The sequence below is a fragment of the Pinus tabuliformis genome, chromosome X (assembly GCF_031772625.1).
Source record: "Pinus tabuliformis cultivar Carrire ecotype Pingquan chromosome X, CPIR1, whole genome shotgun sequence".
Lineage (NCBI taxonomy): Eukaryota > Viridiplantae > Streptophyta > Pinopsida > Pinales > Pinaceae > Pinus > Pinus tabuliformis.
In genome coordinates, this window is record NC_142308.1 from 405,991,010 (window position 1) to 406,018,945 (window position 27,936).

Genomic DNA, 27,936 nt, shown 5'->3' on the forward strand with positions numbered 1-27,936 from the left:
AAAGGAATCCCACTAATCATCCCATCTATGCTATCGACACTGATTTTGGAGCCTGTATTCTTCAGAGTGAAGAATCCCAGTTGGCCTCCATGCAACTTAGGAAAGTGGTTTGCCAGATCAGAGAGGAAGAAGGCCCACAAATTTGGGACATGTTCTTTGATGGAGCTTGCTCTAAGGAAGCTACAGGGGCAGGTGTAGTCCTTGTGTCCCCCACACAAGAATGCATTCTTTTATCTTTCAAGTTAAATTTTTAGGTCACAAATAACATAGCAGAGTACGAAGCCTTGACATTGGGCTTAAATGCTGCTAAAGAAATGGGCATCAAAGGCCTGAAGGTGTTTGGAGATGCAAACCTTATCATTCAGCAGGTCAACAAAACTTTCCAATCAAAGCATCCAAGGTTGAAAGCATACAGAGTTGAGGCATGGAAGCTCAAGGGTTCTTTTAATAGTTTCAGCATTTCTTACATCCTTAGAATGAAGAACCAGCTTGCTGATTCCCTTGTTGTGTCTACTAGCACGTTTATTCCTCCTTTGCCTCCTAAATTGACTTATGAAGTTCAGGTGAAATATAGACCATCTCTGCCTGACAATGTCAAATACTGGAAAGTTTTTGAAGATGATGATGAAATTAATAGGTTTTTACAAGTCATTGATGAATTTTCTGAAATGCACATTGACCAAGAAAACGAAACCATTGAAGAATGCAACCAGTCCAAGCTAAAGGACGAGATTGGTCAGGATAGCATTGTTCAGCTGCCTAGTAACCATATACCCAAAGGATTGGTGCCCCTAGAGAAGTTGTTTGATCATAATGATGTACCTTATAAGCCTGCCAAAAAAGAAAATGAGTCTGCAGTTCATAGACATAATGTAGGGAGTCCAGCCCATCCAAAGTACATAAATCTGTCCACTCACTTGTCTTCTGCCCAAAGTTCCGAGTATTGCACCCTGATGAAACAATTTGCTGATATTTTTGCTTGGGAGTACAATGATCTCAAGACCTATGACACCAACATCATTCAGCATAAGATTCCACTGGAGAAGAACACCATCCCTTTTAAGCAGAAATTAAGACCTATCAGCGCTCTCTTATTGCCTTTGATTGAAAAGGAAATCAAGAAGCTGTTGGATGCCAAGATCATAGTTCCCCTAAGGTATTCAAAGTGGATAGCTAACCTTGTGGTAGTAAAAAAGAAGAATGGAGAAATCATGCTTTGTGTTGAGTTCAGGAATCTGAACAAATGCTCTAAAAAAGACAACTACCCCCTGCCTAAGATGGAACACTTGCTGCAAAAAGTTTCAGGGGCTAGAGTCATGTCTTTCTTAGATGGATTTTCAGGTTACAATCAGATTGTTGTACATCCAAAAGATCAGGAAAAGACCGCCTTCACTACTCCTTGGGGCACTTTCATGTACTCCAAGATGCCTTTTGGACTGATGAATGTTGGGGCTACTTTTTAGAGGGCCATGGACATAGCCTTTGTGGGAGAGAAGGACAAGTTTGTCCTTATTTACCTTGATGACATAACAATCTTTTCCAGCAGTCACAAGGACCATTTGCAACATTTGAAGAAGGTGTTTCTAAAATGCAGACGGTTTGGAATTTTTGTGAACCCAAAGAAGTCACAGTTTTCTCTAGAAGAAGGCAAACTTCTGGGACATATTGTTTCTGCTGAAGGTGTGAAGATCGATCCAGCAAGAGTTCAAGCAATTCAGACATTGTCCATCCCAAGGTCAAAAAGGGACATTCAATCTTTCCTGGGTAAGATTAACTTTGTCAGGAGGTTTATTCCAAACTTTGCAGAGCTAGTGAAGCACATCACTTCCATGCTGAAGAAAGGATCAGAAATAAAATGGATAGATGGTGCAAGAAGCTCTTTTGAAGCCATAAAACAAGCTATCATGGAAGTTCCCACTCTAATTAGCCCAGATTATACCAGGGAGTTTTATATCTTCTCTTTTGCCTCTTATGATACACTTGCAGCAATTCTATTGCAGAAAAATGATGAAGGTGTAGAGCACCCTATGGCCTTTTTCAGCAAAACTCTAAGGGAGGTTGAACTAAGGTATGACCTTATTGAAAAACAAGCTTATGCTCTCATAAAATCTTTAAAGGCATTCAGAATTTATATTCTGCATTCCAAAGTGGTTGCGTATGTACCTTCAGCCTCAGTAAAAGATGTCCTAACTCAACCAGATATTGATGGAAAGAGAGCTAAATGGATTGCAAAATTCATAGAGTTCAACATAGAGGTGAAGCCCACCAAGCTTGTTAAAGGCCAGGGCTTGGCTAAGCTTATGGCTGAGGAAAATTGCAGTTTGTTAGACATCAATTGCATAGGTTCAAATTCAGGTGGTGAGCGGACAGAGGAAGTAGCAGAAGAGCAAGAGCAGAATCAATCTTTGGCTGAAAATCTAGCCACCTGTCAATGGTATTCTAGTGTAGTTCATTTTTTGCAGAAGCTAGAAGTTCCTCCAGGACATAGCTCAAGTCAAGCCCGGGCCATTAAGCTCAGATCAACCAAATTCTGCATTACTAAAAACCTACTTTATTGGAAAGACCCATCAGGGATCCTCTTGAGATGTCTAGACAAAGGACAATCAGTGGAAGTCATGCACCAGTTCCATTCTAGCATCTATGGGGGGCATCATTATTAGAAAACCACAGCCCATAAGATCCTGAGAGGTTGGCATTATTGGCCTACTCTGTTCTCTGATGTGTTTTCTTTTGTGAAGTCTTGTGACAAATTTCAGAGGTTTGCAGGAAGACAACAGCTAAAATCTCTGCCCTCGAAGCCGGTACATACCAATGGCCCCTTCCAGCAGTCGGGCTTGGACTTCATAGGTGAGATCAATCCACATTCCAGTGGCCATCACAAATGGATCTTGGTAACCGCTGATTCTTTCACCAAATGGATTGAGGATATACCCACTAAAAATGATAATCATCATGTTATCTTAAAGTTCTTGAATGAGAATATTTTCACTAGATTTGGTTGCCCAACCAAACTAGTCACTGATAATGCAACAACTTTCAAGGCAGAAGAATTGGTGGACATGTGTGAATCCATGGGCATTCAATTGGTGCATTCTACCTCATATTATCCTCAAGGAAATAGCCTGGCAGAATCATCTAACAAGAGTCTTGTAAGGATAATAAAAAAACTGTTGGAGGACAAAAAAAAAGAACTGGGATTCCAAGTTGAAGTTTGCACTGTGGGCTGACAGAGTTACCAACAAGAAGTCCATAGGAAATTCTCCATTTAAGCTGGTTTATGGCATTGATGTTGTTTTTCCTATCCAGCTGATTCTCCCTATGGCCAAATTCTTGCAAGAAGAACAGGATGAAGAGAACGACATGGCGAGGAGAATGAGTAACTTGGTTGAATTACAACAGATCAGAGAACAACTGGTTGAGAAGTCAAGAATTCATCAGAAGAAGATCAAAGAAACCTTTGATAGAAAGGCAAAAATGGACAGTTTTTAGGTTGGTGACTGGGTTCTCAAATGGGATGCATTGAAGGAAAAGAAGGGCAACCATGGTAAATTTGATGCCTTATGGATGGGACCGTTTGTCATTGCTCAAGTTCAGATGAACAATACTTTCATTCTGCACAATTTGGAGGGGGAAGGTGTTTTTGATGGCCCAGTCAATGGGCGGTTTTTGAAACTTTACTTCATATGAGGCTTTAAGGCCTTAATATTGTAATAGGTTTTTTCAGTTTTTGTTTTCTATGCAAATAAACTCCATGCCCAATGGAACACTAGGAGATAAGTTTGTTTTGGTTGTTACTGGAAAGGCAGTAGTCTGCAGTTCTTGAAACCTCACAAGGAGGCTTTCATCCCCAGAAGGAGCCAATGTTAGCCCTGAGGTGCAGTGCTGCTATTTTAACGGAAATGTCCCCTATTTTAGCTCCGACGGTCCATGTCTCCTCTTGCTCCACTTTGGCCATAAGCCAGACTTAAAAAATTATACACCCACGCTCATAAAATTGGTGGGTCTGCTCTCGGTTCATCTCCTTTCCGCTGCGCTCTCATTTCTCCGATCTCCGTCGTCCATTTCATTCGCTGATCTAACGGCTATCGCACATTACTTAATCGCCCATCGACATATCACAATTTCATCGCACTGTCCGCCAACCCTTCACCTCTGCGATTAGCGATATGATCCTGTCCATTGATCATATCGATCCGATGGCTCCTGTGCACTCTCTCATCTATTCTTCCTTGGCTCGATCTCCGCTGCCTAACCAACAACCCAATCGTCGATCCACACCATCCAACGACCCCGTACCCCACTTCCCACCAGTCACCCGGGGAGAAAATTTGTTGGCTTTGTCAGTGTTTTTGATAGTCGGACAGTTGAACTGAAATAACAGAACACATGGCTGAAAGGGGAAAAACAACAACACGATGTAGCCGAACCAACAGTAATGATCATGGAACACGCTGGCACGAGTGAACCACCTGACAGCGTGGTGAAATTACCAGCATTTGATTACCGTGTTTGTTAGAAATAGAGCTCTCTGAGCTCATGTTGTCTAGTTACGACATCAAGTAGTTAGAAGACAGAGGGGATAGATTAAGACATCTCGAGCCTTAGAGAGTTCGAGAGTATTGTAAAAAGCCTATAAATGGCTAAAAGTTTCAACTTTTGGAGACTGTGGATGCTCTATTCCTCCCAGCATCTCATCTTCATTCCAATAATACAAGCTTCTTTTGTTGTTACATGTCCAATTCCCATATTCTCCTCTGTTATAAGCTTGCACTTGAATATGTTATTCATGTTTTCTTCTGTATCTAATGCCAGATAACTGTCATCTTATCCTCGCGTTAATAAATTAGATTTGCAAGCTTCATTTACTTTCTGTAGCTAGCCATTCATATGTGTTTATGTATGTATTTGCTGGTACAGTCAGGATTCTCCATCTATTCATTGAATCTATAAACTATTGAGCATTAGTGGTCGAAAGCCTTGTCAAGTTGAGGGTGTTCATGCATGTCTTGAGTGAAAACAGAGTTGAAATGTCATTTGACTTGATCCAAACCCCAATCCATTCCAATAGTTCAAAGAACGATATTGAAGATTTGTATGTTGCCAGGCATCTCTGAGCTACAACCTAGGAGAGTTTCCTGGAGTGCTACAGGACCCAGGGGCTAGATGCCTGAGTGGTTGGGATGGTTCTTGGGAGTCTTGGAGCTGATGTGGAAGGTCTGTATGTTGTGTTTCCATCGATTCCACTTCCTTAAGGTCACATATGAGGTTGAATCAAATCATAGTAGCCTCTCGTCACATGTTTACCCTGGTTGATTAGTTACTTGGTTAGATGTGCGAGGAGAGTGTTACAATAAGATTAGCCTTTTGCTTGAAATCCATGCTAAAATAGCTAAAGGCCAAGATGGGTTTAAGAGATATAATTAAATCATGGACTATCTTGTTACTCTTAAGATAATTGCAGAGGAATTTCACAATAATAAAATAGATCTCTTTTGTCATTTTTTTTTACTTTAGAAAAGCTTTTGACACCATTCCTAGAAAAAAGCTATGGAAGAGGCTAGAAGAGATAATGGTTCCTGTCAAGATTAAGGTTGTTGTGAAAAGGTTGTACAAGAATGTCATTTCCAAGCTTAGGAATACTAAAGGTTGGTTGGAAGAGATTAAATCCAATATTAGAGTCAAGAAAGGGTTTCCCTTATCCCCTACACTTTTTGGCATATACATTAATAAGCTAGAAGATTGTTTGGAAGATGTAGGTTGTGTTGGCCCTACACTCACTAGTATGGTCACAACTCTTCTCATTTATGTTGACGATATTGTTCTTTTGGCAAGGAAACATTATGATCCTGGAAAACAACTCTAAATCCTCCATGATTTCTACTCCAAGATGGATATGATTGTAAATACTTACAAAACTAAAGTCATGATAATTAGATCCAAAAATATCGCCTATAATACTTTCATTTCTGACAACAATTCTTTGGAGGAAGTTCCATCGCACAAATATCTAGGAATTGATATCCATCGTAAGCTCAATTGGAATTATAACATTGAGAAAATGATAAATAGAGGTTGGAAAGCTTATATAGGCTTGAAAACAATTGTAAGTCGAAAGATCTTTAGATTTAGGATAAAAATAAGCATCTCTTTAAAACTCTTGTCACTCATGTTAGTTTATATGGATGTGAGGTTTGGAGTTGCAGTATATCTAGAGAGACACATGGAGAAAGATTGAACAAATCCAAATGCAATCCATAACTTACAACCTTAAGATTAAAGGAAATACGCCCTACCCTGTCCTCCTAATTGAAGAAATCATTTCCCCCATTGAAAGCATGGCTATGACTAGGTATCTAATGTATAAGAAGAGGTTATGCAACTGGATGCTAAGAAGTTTCCTAAAATTGCTTCTAACTCTAACCAAAGCCCCCACCTTTAACTCAAGTGAGGGTGGCACAAGGATGCCCATTCTTGGCTAGACCATTGGGGAATAAAAGAGGAGATCATCTTGCAAAATTCAGATAATATTAAAAATATTATTACTTCCAAATTTAAGGAGAAATTGTGGGGAAATAATGAGTTGGAGGGAAAAAGGAAACTAGTATATTATAAGGAAGTGATCTCTCTATATTGACTAGTGTTAAAAAGAAAATGAACATAGCCAATATTAGAACTAATTCTCATGAGATTCATAGTGAAACTAGAGATTGGTTAATTCCCAAAACACCATGGGATGACAGAGTTCGTCACTTGTGTGATCCTAGGAAGGTTAAAGATGAAAAGTGCTTTCTCTTATATTGTCCATCTTATACTCACATTCAATCTAATTTTTTAAAAAAATTGTCACACTACCAACCTTCTTGACCTTTTGAATCAACAAAATTGTGGTGATTTAGAAGCACTTGATCTCTCCCTTCTTTTTGAGCATAGAAATAAAATATTAAAAAATATCTCTTACTTAAGGGTTAGTGGACCATATAGATCTCAATGAATGTTCATTATCATCATCATAAAATACCTTATAATTAAAATTAATTATTTTCTGTGTTTTACATACAATTTTTTATACATGTGTTATGACATTAGCTATGACAAATTTATTACAGATATAATAGTTAAAGATATTATATCATATTTGAAGTAACTATAATTTTGGTGAGGATAAACATGGTAGGACATAATTAAAATATATATAATTTGATAAAGGATGTTAATCTTTAGTTACAAATATTATTTGCATGTTTAAAATTTAATAAAAAATAAAATTCTTAATCATTGTTATTTAATAAAAAATTGTAACTAAATTTTACAAAATAACTTATATTTTATCAATATCCCGTTATACGTTGTTTGCGGAAATAATAAACATTAATGATACCATTATTCCCACCATATAAAATCCCACCTTCAGCAGTTGTGTCATTTGGGACAAAAGTGGTCGCTGGAGGGACATTAGGATGAGATAAAAATAACAAAATTTTACTAAACCTTGTAGAACTTCCATCCCTGAATAGAAACTAATAAATAAATAAACAAGAGGCCATAAATCCGAATACATACTTGAAAAAATACAAGCAATTTTCTTATGGGGGAACTTCTCATATTTGACATTGGTATGTGATTATATTGGTATGTGCTTATATGTCATCTCCAAATAATGCTTGGAATATTTCTATCAAATGAACAAGTATGTGCTTATATGTCATCTCCAAATAATGTTTGGAATATTTCTATCAACATAAGACACCGGGATAGAATATTTAAATTTTATATAAAATTTGAGGATACTTGCAGAAAATGCAATTTTTGTGTATACTATTTTTGATAGCAAAGAAGTCAAAAACCATGCTGCAAGGGTAAAAAGAGAAGTAAGAAACACTATAGTTATTTTTATTAAATGGCTTTAAAAATAAAATATAAAGGCTTATTATACTTATTTTATTTTTGACTCCATATTAGTTTGTCTTTGACCAAATATTTATGCTTTTATCCATAGTTTAACGCTGGGAATTCAATTTTTGTTATTTAGTATTATTATTTAAATTTATCTATTTGTAAGGTGATTGGTTGAGGTCTTATTATGGGTTGTTTAGTAACTTCCATTTTTATTAGTTACTATTTTTTTAGGTTTTTAGTTTTATTTCCTTTTTATTTAATTTTCTTGTTTTTGTTTTTTGTTTTCTATTATTTTCATTTTCATAAATTATATTCTTCTCCATATTTTCAATTTAAAATGACTTAATATTATATTAAAAACATATTTTATAAATTTAATTATAAAAAATTATATATAATAATAAAAAATAAAACACACACACACATATATATTAAAGTGTATATATGTTAATATAATCAATATTAGTTAATCATATTTCTTAGTTTTTGGTGATGGCATTCAACAATACAATATTTTATTAGTTGTTCTATTTTTGTGATGAAATCTTTATGTCTATTGTTTTTTAGTTTAATTAAGTTATGTTTAAGCTAAGCGACATGTACTAGCTACTATGTAGCCCTTGTTTACATAGGTAAATATAAAACTAGCCCGATAAAGTAATCCAAAATAGTCATGCTACGAAGAGTCCATGGCTACCTCATAGGAATCCCAAAACACCACAACACTAAATCCAGAGTTGGGCTTGATGTAATGCACAAACTAAATTGATTCAGGAATATTTGTGCAAATGGAGAACATAGGCATATAGATGCGGCATATAGAAGAGCTTGTTGTGATTTGATCCTCTCCGTTGCTCTGTTTCTGCTTGGTATTCAATAAGTTTGGCTTTTTTCTGTAACAATCTTTGGAATAGTTCAAGTTTAGTAGTTTTGCTCACCAGTCCAAATTCAGAGTTTAGTATCTAGGTGTTAGAGCTACTAAAAAATTATCTGGAATCTTTGTCATCTATTCCTGTAAAAAGAGGGTTAAATAAATTCAATGTCCATGAATAAAATCGCTTAGTTTTCGAAAAAACAAACAAACAAATACCAACAATGATTTGCGTGAGTTCAGAGGATTCTATCAAAATGCCCTCCACAACGGGCAATGCCTATCCATTATGTAGAGCATGTATTAAATTCCACACCCTATCCCTGCATATGTATATGTAGTTGAACATTTAACACTCCTACAATTATAGTCGGCCTTTATAACACTCCTACAATTATAATTTGTAACAGATCTTTAATAAAAAAATAAAAATCCCAATAATCAAAATCATATGAACAATAGTAAACTCATGTAAATTTTATGACAAACCTAACTCTTTAACACTTTAGAACAATAATATTGGTTTTCCGATGGTTCTTTACTTAAGTGGTTAAGATTGTGGCTTGCCACCCTACCCACCTAGGTTCAAGTCTATGGAGGCATGTTGTAGCCTTATTGAGTAGGTGGCCCCAAGGAGTGAACATGATGTAGCCTGTATTGAGTGGGTGGCTTCAAGGAGTGAACATGTTGTAGCTTGTATTGAGTAAGTAGCCCCAAAGAGTTTTCACTCCTCATGTATCGATTTCCTAATCAAATTTATGGTAACACAATAATCTTCTAACCAAACCATCTTTTGGAATGATCATAAAGACAAAGAAAAGAGAATAGATTGTGCCTACCTTGGTTTTCTGCACTTGTGTTAATACATGGTGTTGTAACATTTATCTTTTTGTTTCATTCAAAAAATCACTTGGAAAATATTTTGAAAAAAGATAAGGCAAGAGGGAGATGTAACAAATTGTATATCGGAATCAAAGCACAAAAGAAACAAAGTAATGTGTTGGAGTTGCAAAAGAAACAAGTGTTAAAAGGGTTAAATCCGGACCCGAAATACTATAAGTTATGTTTTATAGAGTTCGGTGGGTCCGCAATGATATATATGACTGGTTCTGTTGATAGTGTCGATTGCAATTTGCGATCGCGGACGGGACCCAAAACATATATGTATTATGTTGCAAAGTTCCGGTGGGTCCGAAATAACACAGAGCGCTTATATGTGATCCCGCTGATTGCGATATGAGATAAGGGCCGGACCCAAATGCATATATAATGTGTTTAATAGCTCCGGCGGGTCCACAATGCCTTTATGCATATATGTTGGTTCTTTTGCCAATTGCGTTTCACGATAGTGAACCCGAAAGATATGTATGTTTTATTGTAAAGTCTGGCAGGTCCACTATGTTAAAAGCCCTTCATATGTATTTTGTTTACGTAGTTCTATATGTATTTCTATTGTAAAGGGTTATAATAGAAAGGCCGGCCCCGAAGCATATACATATTATGATTTATAAGCCCGGCGGGTCCGCGATCATCGCATAACACTTTATATATATGTATATGGCATGCCGGTTGCGATTTACGACGTGCCAGATCCGATAGTTGATATATATTATGTTATATAAGTTCGGCAGGTCCGCAAGGCATAGGAAAATGCAGATTTCAAGTTATAAGGCAGGTTTTCGGGCGGAGCAAAAACAGTAAATGGTTTTTATTGGAACTCATCCGGTCCCACTTATATCATTCAAGTCGGGTGGAGAGAGGAAACCGCCCATTTTTGGCGGGTATTCTCCAGGCTTATGTCCCACCCGAAACCTTTATAGACCGTTTGATCTGAAAAGCGCAGATCTACGGTGGGATGTATCGGCGGAAAGGTATACCTCGAAAATTGTGCGGAGCCCGTATTGAAAGCGGAAAAAGCATGTTTTATAATATATTTTCATTATAAAAGGTTTACAATAGAAAAGTGCAGATATAAAGGATTTACGCATAAGTCCAACACTTCCATAGTTATGCGGCCTAAGGGTGCGTAAGTTAAGTTTTACAGTGATTATCGGGCCGATTGCGATTTGCGATGGAAGTCAACGGAGCGCTGAATGGGCAGATTTGATAGGTTTATAAAGCAAGATTAACTCTTTTGAGTTCCGTATTAATCAAAGGTTCGCGTTAATTTCGCTGTGTAAAGTGGAAAATCAGGGTTAGAGCCGAAGCTGAAGAGGAAGACAATCCGGTATGTTTCTTTGCATTTTGGCCAATCAGAATGCCCATGTAAGCCCAGGATTACACAAACTAAATGTATTTCATTACGGCTAAAACGAATTAAGCATCATTAGGGCATTTACAGAGGAATTCGGCAGCGGATCAACAAAGCAAGCCAACAGTTATCATCCCCTTCTAAATCCAGTTATGTTTTTGTTATTTCATGTTCTTTGAGGTGTCTTTTACCCTTTGTAAAATTCTGTAATAGTTTTTACTTCATATAGTTAGAAAAGCAGTTATATAATTTGGGTAGTTTCAGAAATCAACAACTATTCCACAATGTATAAAAAGAGGAAAATTTACTAAGAAAGGGTTCGAATTTTAGAGAACCCAGAGACTAGGCCACTGTATTCCTGATACCATTATTGATTAATGAAAGAATCATAAGTTTCCATGAGTTGTCGGGTATAATTTTATAACCTTTTGTGTTATGTGTCATGTTATGTTTTCTTCTTTCAAGTATAGTAATGAAACTGCAGGCCTTTATTTGCTTATGTAGATAAAGTTAAAATTCCTTAAAAGAGCGCTCCTATACTTGAAGTTCCCACCTTCCTTTCTAAGTTATAGATAATAGTTTTTGTGAAAGACCAACATATTATCTTTATCTTCTCTTAGAGTCACAGATAGTAGTTTCTGTGTTAAGCAACATATTGTCTATGATTCAGTTCTCATTTCCATAATTCTTCTAAGTGATGGATAGTAGTTTTTGTGAAAGATCAACATACTATCTTTAACTTTTCCTTCAAGCTTTCTTCATTCATCATTTATATCTAGCAAAAAATGGCATTCTGAAATGTTCTAGTCATACATGTACTAAGGGTTAAAGACCAAGTTTCCAGGTCCTTCATTTAAAGACACAACATATATCTAAGTGACAAATAAGTGACAATAAATAATATTTATTAATGTCTTAAGCACAATTTCCCTACAACCGGGAAGTTGGTTTCTTAAGGAACAACATTAATTGGCGTCGCTGCCAGGGAGAGAAGGCAAGAAGACTGCTTCAACTCTGCCATGATGGCAGCAAACTGTACCTGGTAATGATCACTTCATTCATTCTCTTCTCTATGCCTCTCCTTTGCATCAACTCTTTCTGGGCAATATGTTTCTTGGTCGTTCAGAAAATCATTTGGAATACACAATGCTTCACCTGTTTTCATAGATAAAATTGTGTTTGAGCACATTTCTTTATCTTTCAGCTACACATTACATAGAGGTTTGTTTTCATGGTTTTTAATCACGGCGGAGGATTAATTTGGGGTTTCAACTTTAATGGCGTGATCCAGGCTTTGGACGGTGAAGCAATTTCGGGTAGATTCCATGCTCTGACCGAAGAACTAGATCGTATTCTAGATGGCATGCCATATGATTTATTAGAGATTTCAGATGAAGTCAGAGAGCAGGTGAGTATTGCCTGTTGTCCAATCTCCTCTTCCTTACCCCTATCATATCGATTTTTTCCTTCTCAACATGTCTTGGTACCCCACGCTACATCTTTTCGGTTTCTATCAGTAGGCTCTCGATGCAGACATATTTCAATAATCAAGAAAGTTGCAAATGAATGAGTCCAAGTACTATTCGAGATCAAAACAGAGGATCATTTTGAATCCGCTGAACTGATTCTATTGTATTAGCCTGTTGTAAATGTTGCGGGAGAGGACATTCCATAGTGTGTCGGATATGCTAAAGGGTAGGAAGATATGAAGATCTGTAAGGTAACAAAAGAGAAAACATACATTTACCCTATCAGGTGGAGATATCCTCTTTTTAACTAACCAGGTTTGTCATAGTTCTACCAAATGCCTTTCCAGACATCATCCAATCGCACTACATTCCTAACCTATTTTTAGAATCAGTTCTGGACTTTAATTTTAGATGTAAAAGTTTTCATTTGATGCTTCCTGTGTGGTTCATCTATCTACTTCGTGCAGTACAATTCCCATATACGAGCCTTATGAACAGAAGGTATTATAAGCAACAGATATTTGTATGACTGACTTTTAAGAATGCCAGATTACCCATGTATACCCATTTATTGCCTTCTTTATATTTGTTTGAGACCAGATTGTTTCACAAGTAATTCTTTTGGCAAGATTCATCTTATTTTTATAGATAATGATAATATTCAGATGCTTATTTTTTAATTGTTTGCCTGTCTTGGATAATTTTATGATATTATTTTTCATTTTTATGTAACTTCTCTCAAGACTCACCCCACCCTCTGGCCTGTAAGCAAGAGTGAGATACACTTTCATTGCTTATGGAAAGCCTCAATCAACAATTAGCTCATGAAGAGTGAACATGTCACATGTGTGGTTTGAAGCCAGGTGGAGATGATAACAATTACTCCTCTGAACCACTTTAGCCAGATCAAAACAAAATTCTATGATGTTATCTGTTCAATGGGACAGACCTCTCCACTTATTTTCTCTGTTTATTCTTTGTTGAAGATATGCTGCTGTTCTTTTTTTCCAAATCTCTAGCTCTATCTGTTTATTTTGACCTACAGAAACCATAGCAGCTTTATTTATTCTTACTTGTGAATCTTTGTTTCATATTTATATTATTTAGTCTGCCAGCAAGGGGATTTTTTTTTAGTGATGTTGGTTTTCCCTCTTTAGTTTGCATTCCATTCTGATGTTTGGTCTAAAAAATTTGGACGACATTGCGCTGAATATTCATAATGAAATTCTTTTATTTTTCCAATGGAAAACTTTGTAACTTTTATATTTATGAAAGAGAAAGTTACATTCTGAAGGAGTCGAGGAATTGTAAACGTGAGAAACCATTAAGTGAATTTTGCGTATTGGTTGGATCTGAAATTTCATTCCGCATCAGATGAGTACGTACACTTAAAATTTGAATAGACCTTCAAAGAAATAAATTGAAAATGCGACTAAAAAAGTAGCTTGCTTTCTTTCCCTCCAAAATATTGACAAGAAACACATTATTTCATGATTTCCAGTTTATCTCACTCTGGGTCTGTCCAAAGTATGCAGGGTGGTGCTCGTTGGATCCAGAATTTAAATCTGTTGGACACCTAATCTGCCAAGGGTTAAGGTGTGGGCGCTGAACGGTCTAATGGAGTCCAAGAGACCACTTGGAATGTGAAACCAAGGGTCACTCCTATGTATTATAAATGTGTATTATTGTGAATAATAATGCATTCAATGCTTATCCTTCATATTTGGTCTTCCCCATGGTTATGTTTAACATGGTATGAAAAGTGCAGGGGATTTCCTACCCTACTCAAATTTGAGCCACTGGTTTTGTGGCGTCTCTGTGCATGACAATTCTACTATTAGTCCCAAATGTAATGAATGTGCCATCAGATAAATTCTAGCTGCATTCTTTGCCAGTTCTGTCATAGTAACTCCTCTGTTCTTTGTCTACGCTTCAGGCTTTCAGGCACCAGCATGGGCTCCTCCGACGCCTGTCACCTGCGCTCTTCCTGTCACCTGAGTTTTATGCAATTCTCTATGTGTTGAATGCTATCTTTTGTGTAGGATTCTCCTTCGACTAGCACGCTGCCCATACCAAGTTACTACGCTGCTCTCCCCACTTGCGCAACGAAACTGTGCGTTATTTTCTGTTCTTTTGACAGTCTTCATACGTTGCGGCACCCACACCGCCTCTCCAATACATACATAGTTGCCACTCCTTAGCTCCGTGGACCTCCTCCCAATCCAAACGCCTTACACTCCAAACGATGTATTCTCCAAACGCTTTAACTGAAATACCATTCATGCTTTGTGTGTTATTGATATTGTTATCTGTTTTTGGAGGAGTCAAGTTTCTTATAGAGAAGCGTGATATGTGCACTAATATGATGCATCAATTGTCCTATTGGGAGCGAAAGAGAACGAGATCACAGGGATCAAAGGCTATTATATGTCTCTACAACGTATTGCCATCCGTAGCTCTCACTGACTTCGTAACTCAATATTCTTTTGGCCACACAGAATTCCAACCGAGAATCTTGTTACGCCGTAAGGCGTTCCCTCTGAGAGGAACTCCCCTCCATGCCGCGCTGTCTGGTTATGGGCCCTTAGATCGATTGTTAGACGATGGAATAAACTCTAGCCATTAGATCGTCTTCCATCCTTAAGACAGTTGTCACTCAATGATGGGCCTTCTCCCACCACATCGCCAAGGGCCTCTTCACCTACGCCGATCTGCAAAAGCTGCCCAACGGAACAAACCTGGAAGCCATTGCCGCCCACTGCAGCCTCGTCGTCACAGGTAATTCTCACGGAGGTGGCCGCCAAGATTCCATCTCTCCCTCCACTCAGATGCCGGCCGAGTATCATCCAGTGTACATTAATGGAGTTCTTGTCTCGCATCCTGACATTCTCAATGACGGGCTGTTAGCGATCCATGGCGTCGACAAGCTGCTTCTTGATCTTGATCTTGATCACAGTAATTATGACACAACTGCGGGAGCCCCTGTTCCTGCAATGATGTCACCATCACCATCATCATCAGCTAGTCCTGGTCCTGATCATCCCCTGAATGTCATAACGCCCTTCATGCTGCAAGATGCAGCGCTCAGTCTTAGAGATCGCGGTTACAGCATCCTCGCCTTGGCCATGCGCATCAAGTCCCCTGAGCTTCTGCGCCTGCAAAACCTCACCATCTTTACTCTCAGCGACGATTCCGTTTTCTCAAGCGAAGGCCAAGAATTTTCGAACAATGTGAGGTACCATGTGGTTCCCAACATGAGGCTGCCTTTGGCAGATCTGGTGCAGCTTCCGGCGGGCACAAGACTGAAGACTCTCCTCCACGGGCAATCGCTGGTTGTGAGCGACAACAAACCCTTCTCTGTCAATTATGTGGGTATAAAGATTGCGGATGTTTTCAGCAACAGATGGATAGTCGTGCATGAGATTCTTCGGCCGCTCATAAGCTCTGTGGATCCGATGGAGTGGGCTTCCAGCGACAGCAGCGAGATTCTTCGGTCCCTCTTGATGAGCTCAGAGGATCAGATGGGGTTTTACAGAAACAGCAGCACTGGTGATCATCATGAGTAGTAGTAGGTCAATAAGGAGCTAAAGATTCTTTTATTTTAGTTGTTGTCTGTGTATTTGTGATGTATTTTGCCTTTGCAATTTGAGTACAGTGGTATCCATGAGAAATCATGTCCAGGAAGCAAGCAATTAAATGTCTATGAATGCAGCATGTTATGTTCCTCTATCAAGAAGCCACATTTTGCTTGAACTGTAATGGAACAATGGCAATTTATATAATGGTTCTGATTCCTTTAATTCTTTTCTTTCATGGTTTCTTAATTTTCTGTATGTCAAGTATGACTTCGCGCTTTCATTTCTTTTCTCTGTCATGAGAATCTCCTTAAGCCATGGATTTTCTTTATCGATGGGAAACAACCATAGAGCTGAGATGGTTCAAAGAGAAACTAAAATGGAATGCCAGTAAACGAGTTGAATTCACAGAAGAGGCCAGATCGCCATAGATACTGCATTGCCAGTAATAATAATAAACATGCCATTTCATCCAGATCCTTCAAAGAAATGTGAGGGTGCAATCTTCTGATCGAAACTAGCAAAGTCTGCTGAGCGTTGTTAAGAGCACACGTAATGAAATTCAAGATTGCAGAATATTAAGGAAATTTGATTACTAAAATGTTTTGGAATCTGCAAATCAAATTAAATTGCCTGAAAGTTATATCGTAATTCAATCACCTGAAATTTATCATAATTACAAGGATGTTGAACACCATTTAGCACTGATATTTGCCATGCATGAAGAAGTCTGCAATTTTTTGTGTCGAAGAATAGCATTCAAGTCTAATGGGCTCAGAGAAGTAAATCTAGGATTATGGCACGAATGCTTATGCAACTGCGTGAGTGAACTCTCTGAATTCTGGCATGGGGTTGTGGTTCATAAAGCCTTGCACCATCTGCAAAATAGTTTTAAGAGTGGATAGGTATACCCTTTCAGGAGTTCGGAAATATTTACGCCGTAAGGCGTTCCCTCTGAAAGGAACTCCCCTCCATGCCGTGCTGTCTCGTTATGGCCCTTTAGATCGATTGTTAGACGATGGAATAAACTCCAGCCATTAGATCGTCGGTGAAAAATGTTGTAGGCGGTTCAGATTATTGGAATGTCGTAGGCAGTTGAGAATATTGCGCTTTTTAGAAACCATTTTCGTGATGTTTTCCATCCTTAAGACAGTTGTCACTCAATGATGGGCCTTCCCCTCAATTTTGCCATCCCCTTCTTCATTTCCATTCCCCCTCTCCTTCCATTAATTCCCTCGCCGCTCTTTCCACTTCCTCTCTCTTCACCAATGCATCTGCGCCCTTCTACGCTTCAATGCCCACCTTCATCTCCTTCACTAGAAGGAAGGCATTCATTCTCTGTTCAGCAAAGAGAGGCCAAGCGATCATCGGCACTCCATGTAAGATGCTTTCGATCGTTGAATTCCAACCGCAATGAAAAAGGAAACCGTCTGTGGATGGATGAGAGAGGACAGCAATCTGAGGCGCCCATGAATCCACCACAAATCCACGGTCCTGGATTCGAGTCTCGAAACCCTCAGGTAGAACCTCCCTCATATCTGCTTCGGTAGTCATCGTGGATTCAGTTGGAGGAGGAGGCTCCTTACGCAACACCCAAAGGAACCGCTGCACACTTGCTTCTAGCCCCAAAGCTAGTTCCTGAATCTGATTCTCCGACAGGGTGCCGCGGCTCCCAAAAGAAACGAACAGAACTGTCGAGGCGGGCTGGCGGTCCAGCCATTTGAGGCAGCCCTCCTTCTCAAACTTCTCTTCAGATTCTGAAAGAGACAAAGCTATTAGCAGCCCAACGGGATAAATACAAGGGGTCATTTCAACAGCGCTCAGAACCTTCCTTCCTTGAGAGCTTTTATTTGTGCTGGTTCCATTTCTTGGCATGTGTTTATCAGAATTCCATGAGCTTCCTGAAGCCGAAGGGAATGTTGAATGAACCAGTTGAATGAAATATCAGATCTGTATAGAAGAGGGTCTGGCAAATCTATTCCGAGAATCGGCGGAAGGCCCGTCAGAAAGAAATTATAATTAAAGTGGATGTAGTGTATATGTGATGTGGCAATGTCATGGCCTAGATTGTCAATCATAGCAACTCTCTGATTAGGACGTGGTTTAATATGGGGATATGTGTTCCAGCTTTTTGAATGCATGTGAAACTAAGCTGCCATGTTGTAGTCTTCTAGACTTGTGTAACTGGTTCTGTTTCCTTGGTTAAGTGCAGGTTTCAGTTGATCAAATAAAAACTGCAAATAAGTACACTGATGACACCATCTATGCTGGAGAAAAACTTATAATTCCTTGAGAGGGATATGGGAGCTCAGATTATATTTGAAAGTTTGTAGTACAGGTTGTCATGGAATGTGTATGCAGTAATTTGCACAACAGCCTCAAGTCCCCAGTCTTGATTAGATATAAGAGGTCGTCCAGTCCAGTTTGAGTTTTGGATTGTTTATGGTAGGTTATCTATCACAAATTTTAAGGAAATATGTGATAAGCCAGTTGGAAATGTATTTGTTTTGTTTATACAGGTTTCTTTTAGATTTGTTACTCAGGGGCATGATGTCATGTTCTAGAGATACCCTGTCCATGTATCTTTACTATCTCGTAAAATGCAAGTTGAATGCTAATCATGCCAGAGTCCAGTGATTCTTTGGAAACTCATGTAGCATATGGGTGATTGGTGTGCCCTGCATGACAATGCTACCCTGCGTTTATTAATAAGCTTTATCGTTGTATTGAACTCTTGTATTTTGGTGAGTGGTCTGACTCTATTTATCAAGTATCTTTATTCTTTGTTCCACCTTATTGTAGAGCATTTCTTAGCGTAGTTGTTGTTCAGCTTTTTGAATGCATGTGAAACTAAAGTTGCCATCTTGTTCCCTTCTATCCATTGTATAAGACTTGTGTAATTGGTTCTGTTTCCTTGGTTGAGTGCAGGTTTCAGTTGATCAAATAAAATCTGCAAATAAGTACACTGATGACACCATCTATGCTGGAGAAAAACTTATAATTCCTTGAGAGGGATATGGGAGCTCAGATTATATTTGAAAGTTTGTAGTACAGGTTGTCATGGAATGTGTATGCAGTAATTTGCACAACAGCCTCAAGTCCCCAGTCTTGTTTAGATATAAGAGATCGTCTAGTCCAGTTTGAGTTTTGGATTGTTTATGGTAGGTTATCTATCACAAATTTTAAGGAAATATGTGATAAGCCAGTTGGAAATGTATTTGTTTTGTTTATACATATTTCTTTTAGATTTGTTACTCAGGGGCACGTTGTCATGTTCTAGAGATACCCTGTCCATGTATCTTTACTATCTCGTAAAATGCAAGTTGAATGCTAATCATGCCAGAGTCCAGTGATGCTTTGGAAACTCATGTAGCAAATGGGTGATTGGTGTGCCCTGCATGACAATGCTACCCTGCGTTTATTAATAAGCTTTATCGTTGTATTGAACTCTTGTATTTGGTGCCTCCAGAATTATTAATTTCCAACCCATATTGCGATGTGAATGATTAGTATTTGTCATTTGGTATGCATAACAAGCTTTAACTTCTTTTGATAATAAAAAATGCAGGCTGCATACTGGCATTTGCCTCTCAATTGGACTATTTAATGGTTATTTTCCACAAGTAAATAAACAGTGTTCATTTCATGCATGTGAAACTAAGCTGCCATGTTGTTCCCTTCTATCCATTGTATAAGACTTGTGTAACTGGTTCTGTTTCCTTGGTTAAGTGCAGGTTTCAGTTGATCAAATAAAAGCTGCAAATAAGTACACTGATGACACCATCTATGCTGGAGAAAAACTTATAATTCCTTGAGAGGGATATGGGAGCTCAGATTATATTTGAAAGTTTGTAGTACAGGTTGTCATGGAATGTGTATGCAGTAATTTGCACAACAGCCTCAAGTCCCCAGTCTTGATTAGATATAAGAGGTCGGCCAGTCCAGTTTGAGTTTTGGATTGTTTATGGTAGGTTATCTATCACAAATTTTAAGGAAATATGTGATAAGCCAGTTGGAAATGTATTTGTTTTGTTTATACAGGTTTCTTTTAGATTTGTTACTCAGGGGCATGATGTCATGTTCTAGAGATACCCTGTCCATGTATCTTTACTATCTCGTAAAATGCAAGTTGAATGCTAATCATGCCAGAGTCCAGTGATTCTTTGGAAACTCATGTAGCAAATGGGTGATTGGTGTGCCCTGCATGACAATGCTACCCTGCGTTTATTAATAAGCTTTATCGTTGTATTGAACTCTTGTATTTTGGTGAGTGGTCTCACTCTATTTATCAAGTATCTTTATTCTTTGTTCCACCTTATTGTAGAGCATTTCTTAGCGTAGTTGCTGTTCAGCTTTTTGAATGCATGTGAAACTAAAGTTGCCATCTTGTTCCCTTCTATCCATTGTATAAGTCTTGTGTAACTGGTTCTGTTTCCTTGGTTGAGTGCAGGTTTCAGTTGATCAAATAAAATCTGCAAATAAGTACACTGATGACACCATCTATGCTGGAGAAAAACTTATAATTCCTTGAGAGGGATATGGGAGCTCAGATTATATTTGAAAGTTTGTAGTACAGGTTGTCATGGAATGTGTATGCAGTAATTTGCACAACAGCCTCAAGTCCCCAGTCTTGTTTAGATATAAGAGATCGTCCAGTCCAGTTTGAGTTTTGGATTGTTTATGGTAGGTTATCTATCACAAATTTTAAGGAAATATGTGATAAGCCAGTTGGAAATGTATTTGTTTTGTTTATACAGATTTCTTTTAGATTTGTTACTCAGGAGCATGATGTCATGTTCTAGAGATACCCTGTCCATGTATCTTTACTATCTCGTAAAATGCAAGTTGAATGCTAATCATGCCAGAGTCCAGTGATGAGTTTTACTATCTCGTAAAATGCAAGTTGAATGCTAATCATGCCAGAGTCCAGTGATGCTTTGGAAACTCATGTAGCAAATGGGTGATTGGTGTGCCCTGCATGACAATGCTACCCTGCGTTTATTAATAAGCTTTATCGTTGTATTGAACTCTTGTATTTGGTGCCTCCAGAATTATTAATTTCCAACCCTTATTGCGATGTGAATGATTAGTATTTGTCATTTGGTATGCATAACAAGCTTTAACTTCTTTTGATAATAAAAAATGCAGGCTGCATACTGGCATTTGCCTCTCAATTGGACTATTTAATGGTTATTTTCCACAAGTAAATAAACAGTGTTCATTTCAGATGGCATTTTCTCTTTGAAACTGTGCCTCTGGACAACAGCCTGCTAACTTAACTGAACATTCATAAAGCTCTGCCAAATCTTAGTAGTTCATGGCCTATTTTAAATTCTATCAAACTTATTCGAACTAACACAGTATTTACTTAAGCGGGGTCATTTCACACTGCTTAGTACAATAGAATGATCTTTCTTGAAATAGAATAAGTACTTCAAAAAAGTACCTATGAATTTTACTCATAGTTATTTGACTTTAACCTTAACAGAATCCTCTGCGGAATCCCTATATGTCTTCTGGTACAATGTGTCTCTTGTTTTACCCAAAAAAAAAAAAAAAAAGCAAAAAGGGCATCCTGGCCTTACAGAGCCCGACATTAGAAACTGCCAATGTCAAGTATAGTAGCTCTGCTATCCACCTAAGGAACCTTGAAGGTATATTTTCAGGGAGCAAACGCTCAGCTCCCGCGATAGCCTGCAAACAATGTTTTAATTTAGAATAGAATTATCATGGTAAATTGGTATAAGAATATTAGTATAAAAAATCACCGAGTTATAAGCCTAAATATTGGCAAAGGCTAATTCTTCATGTGGCATAATCAATTAGCCATGTTATCTTGCTACATGATGCAAAAAAATGACCCATGGATCCTAATACTTTTTAGGGCTCTTTTTCAATTCAATAGGCTTTTCTTCTTCTTCTTCTTCTTCCTGAGATGGTAAAGATAATGACTCAAGAATGACTCTAAGCTTACTAGATAACCAAATTCTCAACATACCTTGCAATGCATATTTGTTACACCTCTATTATAGACCAAGACAAATGTAACAAATCAATGTACACTAGTGCATCAATATGATTGTTTTCACATAAGGCTTGATCATTAAAAGGACATTAAGGTTTGTACCTTTTGGGACAATTGCTAGTATAGTCAACATCAGAGAAAATACAAACGACCCAGAATATGAGAGAAAATACAAATGACCTGGATCCATTAAAACCTTGAAAGTTTGTTCATGAACTCTCTGAATCTGGTATAAAATGTATGCTGTATTTGAAACTTCAATTTGCCATTAAATTAATGGGACATGAATTCCGACAAAGCAGTTCAAAAATGTGCAATTAAGTTGAGCTTTCATCTTGTCATTCAATTGATGGACACTCAATATTAAATATAAGATAAATATATAGGAGTAGCATGTGAGTGTTAGATTTATAAAGAAGATTCTTTTTATTATTAATAAAAATATAGATAGTTAGTTTCATTTTAAAGGGTTATAAATATGAGTTATAAATACAAGACTTAATAGGTTGTAAATATTTGAAGTGTTGTAAATATGAGTTATTAATTGTTTTTACTCAAAATCTGATAAATAGAAATTTAGCAATTTCTTTTTAATTGAGTGACTTAAATTCATGTTTTTTTAGGTTGAAGGTAAAGCCACTAAAGTGCAAAAATTGTGATGCCAATAATTAGAGGGATTGTCATCATGGGGTGATAAGAAATTTAATATTCCAAGAAGAGGAGGTAGTAGTAGATTCTAAATAAATTAGCAATGCAACAACATAAATGTTTGCAACAAATTTAGAGAGATCCACCTTGTTGAATAATGCACACACTACATGGATAATGGATTTCCACACTTTATGCCTTACGGCGTTTTCTTTGCAACATCTGGTGCAAATGCTAGTTATCTTCTCTTAGAGTCACAGATAGTAGTTTCTGTGTTAAGCAACATATTGTCTATGATTCAGTTCTCATTTCCATAATTCTTCTAAGTGATGGATAGTAGTTTCTGTGAAAGATCAACATACTATCTTTAACTTTTCCTTCAAGCTTTCTTCATTCATCATTTATATCTAGCAAAAAATGGCATTCTGAAATGTTCTAGTCATACATGTACTAAGGGTTAAAGACCAAGTTTCCAGGTCCTTCATTTAAAGACACAACATATATCTAAGTGACAGTAAATAATATTTATTAATGTCTTAAGCACAATTTCCCTACAACCAGGAAATTGGTTTCTTAAGGAACAACATTAATTGGCGCCGCTGCCTGGGAGAGAAGGCAAGAAGACTTTTCCCTGGGTTTCAATATTTTCCTTTGGTTGTTCAGTGAGGAGGAAATATTTTGCTGTTTTGAATCAAAGCAATAACTCTGGCTTCAATAAGGCCCCATACAAGATCAGACACTTCATAACAGAAGGTTCAAGCTCTTTCAGATCCTGAAAGGCTAGTTTCTAGGAGGGTTGGAAGGTCTAGGATTCCAATTACACCAATTCCTACATTGTCTGCATCAGGAAACAATTCACTTGAACATTCATCTGATAATTTTTCATCATCTTCATTTCAAGAACTTAATTGTTAAGAGCAATCTTTAGAATCTGTTACTTTTCATTTATCTACTATAATCATTCAACCTCAACCAATATCCACATTACCACATGTGCACATTCCATTTACCTCTCAATCAGGTTCCACATCTGTTGGTAATCAAAGTTCAGTAAACATGGCAGCACCTGCATTCTTAGTGAATAGGTATGCACCTCTTCAACTACCACAACCTTTCAATCAAATGCCACAGGATTACCTTAAAACTCTTCCTCGTTTTTCAGGAGAAGATGAACAGACAACAGAGAATCATGTAGTAGTATTTTGTAATTTTGCAGAAAGCCTAAATGTTGAACATTTAGATGTTTTTCTAAGACTCTTTGTTCAGTCCTTGGATGGAGAAGCAAGGAAGTGGTTCAAAGGACTTCCTAATAATCCTTCTTGGGAAGAGATGGAACATGTGTTTATTTAGAGATGGGGAGAAAAAAGAGACCATGGATATTCATTAACATAGTTTAATGCCAGAAAGAATAAGTCTGATGAAACTGTGGCCGAATTTGTCAGAAGATTTAACAAATTGTACAATAGTCTCTAGCAGAGATTAAGCCTCCTCCTGCTGGTGCAAAAATAACTTTTACAGGGGCTTTTGAATCAAATTTTGGATTCACATTAAGGGAAAGAAGAGCTCCAACCCTTGATCAAATCCAAACAGATGCTTTAGAGATAGAATCAAATCTGGTGGCTACAGGAAAAGCACCAGAAACACAACCTACCCAAGACAAGGGAAAGGCAAAGATATAATCCTCTCAAAGTCAATCATTGGAGGATATGTGTAATGTAATTAAAACTTTTTCAGATAAGTTAAATAGGATAGAGTTAGAAAATAAGAACTCTCAGAGACAAACATAGTATAATAAGAATTTTAATCCCCAATACAGAAGACAACCTTTTCAAATCTTGCAAAAGGAAAGGAAAGATCAAAACCAAATTCAAGAACCATTATATATAGGAGCAGATCCTGGTGATGAACAACCTGAAGATCATATTTCTACATTAAATGTAGTAGATGAAGATGAACTTGGAATTGAAGGAGAAGAATATGTGTATGATGAAGCAGATGCTATTCATGATGAAAATGAAATTGATGAATATTGGAAACAATTCTCTAATTTTATGCAGGCTGAACTACATAAGAAATATGACCTGAGATCTAGGAAAAGATCAAGAAATCAAGAAAATGAAAGTGAGCAGCAAGTTTCAACTTCCTCACCAAAGGCGACTCCACAAGAATCTTAGCCTGTAAAACACGTAAATAAAGTAAATCAGCAACAAAATACAAATGACAAGACACAGATGCTTCGAGGTGAGTCTTCTCAAGATCAAACTGGAAAAATTCCTTTGGAGAAACTTGTTTCAATTCCTCAAATAATTCCAGTCATGAAGAAAGGTGAAGATGAGAATGAAAAGACTGCTAAACAGGGTCGCTTGTTTAGTCTTACCAAGGAGTTGGAAAAAGGTAAGAATACAAGTTCCCCTTACAGAATTGGCAAAAACACCTACTTATCAAAAGGAGATTGCTGAGTTTATTAATTTAAAAGAAAATGAGAATATAAATGACACAATAAATCTGCAGGAAGATAAACCAGTAGTGGCTTTTGGTCCACATGTAGAGGAAGTAGATTCTTCAATACCTCCTTTGTATATTTCCCTATTGGTTCATGATTTCCTCCTACATAATTGTATGTTTGATTCAGGAGCTTCACATAATCTTATGCCTTTGTCAATTATGAAGCAACTAAATCTACAAGTGACCAAACCCTATAGGGATTTGTATTCTTTTGATTCGAACAAGGTAAAGTGTCTAGGGGTTATTAAGGATTTGGTAGTATCACTAGCCCAAATTCTAGCTAGAAGCTTGGTCATGGATGTTGTAGTAGCAAATATTCCTGCTAGATTTGGAATGCTTCTATCTAGGTCCTGGGGGGCTAAATTGGGAGGTGTTTTGAAACTAGATTTTACATATGCTGTTATACCGATTTTTGGTGGGGAGGAGAGGAGATTGTACAGAGAAACTAGGTTTGTAAAAACAATTACAAAAAATGGAGCAAGCAATTCACCTATATATAGTCAGGAGAAGGATGACTTTGCTTGTTTCACACTGCATGATAATGCAAAGCTAGCTGAAGATAATCAGAAGCAGATTGCTTTAGCCAATGTAATTATAGAGCTGCAAACTGAAGAAGTGTGGAAATGCTTCTTTGATGGAGCTTATTCCAAGGAGGGAGCAGGTGTTGGTTTTCTTCTAATTGCACCTGGAGGTAATATGTTCCCTTTATCTTTTAAATTAGAATTCGAGGCAACTAACAATGTGGCAGAATATGAGTCCTTGATTATTGCTCTACAAACAACCAAACAGATGGGAGTCAAGTCAATTTCTGCTTTTGGAGATTCAGAGCTAATTATTAAGTAGATAAAATATCACTGCCAAACAAAGCATCCTAGGCTCTGGGCATACAGAAATGAGGTATGGGATTTGATTGAAAACTTCTTTGAAGCTTTTAACATTCAATTCATTCTAAGAGATGAGAATAGATTGGTAGATTCATTGGTTGTCGCTACTAGCACTTTCAAGCCTCCTATCAATCCAAGACTAAGATATGAGGTAGAAATGAGACACAAACCTTATGTTCCTGATAATGTTAAGAACTGGCAAGTTTTTGAAGATGACCAACAGATTAAGGAGTTTTTGACTATGGTTGAAGAGTTCCAGGTCACAAAAATTGATCAGGATGAAGAAGAGATGACAGAAATTGCAGAAGCCGATGGTTTAAAAGATTCAATAGCAAATCAGAAGATCTTTCAATTAAAAGATAATATTCTGCCAAAGGGACTTGTTTCTCTTGAAAGGCTTTTTAATTATAATAACGTGGCTGTGGACTCAGGGAAAATCTCACAGGATGAACATATTCAGGATCACAACATTGGAACTCAAGAAAATCCCAGGTTAGTCAAATTATATGCCGGAGTTTCACCTAATTTTCAAGAAAGATATATTAATCTTTTCAAGAATTATGCTGATGTCTTTGCATGGTACTATGGAGATCTCAAAACCTATGATGTAAATATTATTCAGCATAAGATTCCTTTGAAGAAGGGGATTAAACCCTACAAACAGAAGGTTAGATAGATAAATCCTCTGCTTCTACCATCAATTGAAAAGGAGGTAAAGAAGTTACTTGATGCCAAAATAATAGTCCCACTCAGGTATTCTGATTGGGTGGCTAATTTAGTACTTGTGAGAAAGAAAAATGGAGAAATAAGGTTGCGTGCGGACTTCATAAATCTCAACATGGCTTCTTTGAAAGATAACTATCCATTGACTAAGATGGATCATGTGCTACAAAAAGTAACGTGATCTTTTAGAATGTCAATGCTAGATGGATTTTCTGGTTATAACCAAGTGGCTGTGGATAAGGAGGATCAGAAGAAAACATCGTTCACAACTCCCTGGGGAACATTTATGTATGCCAGAATGCCTTTCGGATTGATGAATGCAGGTGCTACATTTCAAAGGGCTATGGACATTGCTTTTGTTGGAGATAAGTTTGTAGTAATATATTTAGATGATATTACTATTTTCTCAAAGTTTGATGAACAAAATTTGGATCATTTGAAAAGGAATTTTGATAAATGTAGAAGATTTGGACTTTCCTTAAATCCCAAGAAATCCATTTTTGCTCTGGAAGAAGGAAAACTATTGGGACACATTGTTTCCAGAGAAGGAGTGAAGATAGATCCAGCCAGAGTACAAGCTGTGCAAAAAATACCATTGCCTAGGAGTAAAAAGGATATTCAAAAGTTTATGGGAAAGATAAACTTCCTGAGAAGATTTGTATCCAACTATGTGGAAATTTTAAAAGAAATTACGAATATGATAAAGAAGGAGAATGAAGTAAGTTGGACCAAAGAAGCTAGAGAATCATTTCCAGGATTAAAGAGGCATTACAGGTAGCTCCAATCTTAATCAACCTTGATTACCAAAAACCTTTCCAAGTTTTTTCATTTTCATCATCAAGTTCAATCACTGATGTCTTACTGCAGAAGAATGATGAAGAGAGAGAGCAGCCAGTTGCATTCTTCAGTAAGATTCTTAGGGATTCTAAGCTAAAATATAATATTCTTGAGAAACAGGTGTATGCTTTGGTAAAAGCCCTGAAAGCTTTTAGAACTTATGTGCTGCAGTCCCAAATCATTGCTTATGTGCCAAATGCTGCAGTGAAAGATGTATTACTACAGGGAGATGTAGAAGGCAAAAGAGGAAAG

At 37.3% G+C, this 27,936-nt stretch overlaps 1 protein-coding gene and 1 pseudogene across 1 annotated transcript; one reads left to right on the forward strand and one right to left on the reverse strand.

The window, feature by feature from the left end:
* The first annotated feature begins 15,315 nt into the window (after positions 1–15,315).
* On the forward strand, positions 15,316–16,053 carry LOC149140228 (fasciclin-like arabinogalactan protein 21). The gene has a single exon (XM_089450930.1). The coding sequence runs from the start codon at positions 15,316–15,318 to the stop codon at positions 16,051–16,053; it is 738 nt and encodes a 245-aa protein (XP_089307056.1).
* A 1,293-nt stretch (positions 16,054–17,346) lies between these two features.
* LOC149140229 (UDP-glycosyltransferase 72B1 pseudogene) lies at positions 17,347–17,871 on the reverse strand (annotated as a pseudogene).
* Between the last annotated feature and the right edge of the window lie 10,065 nt (positions 17,872–27,936).

What these genes read in the sequence shown, in the direction of transcription:
- LOC149140228 (XM_089450930.1), top strand. Translation starts at nt 15,316, where the DNA reads ATGCCGGCCGAGTATCATCCAGTGTACATTAATGGAGTTCTTGTCTCG.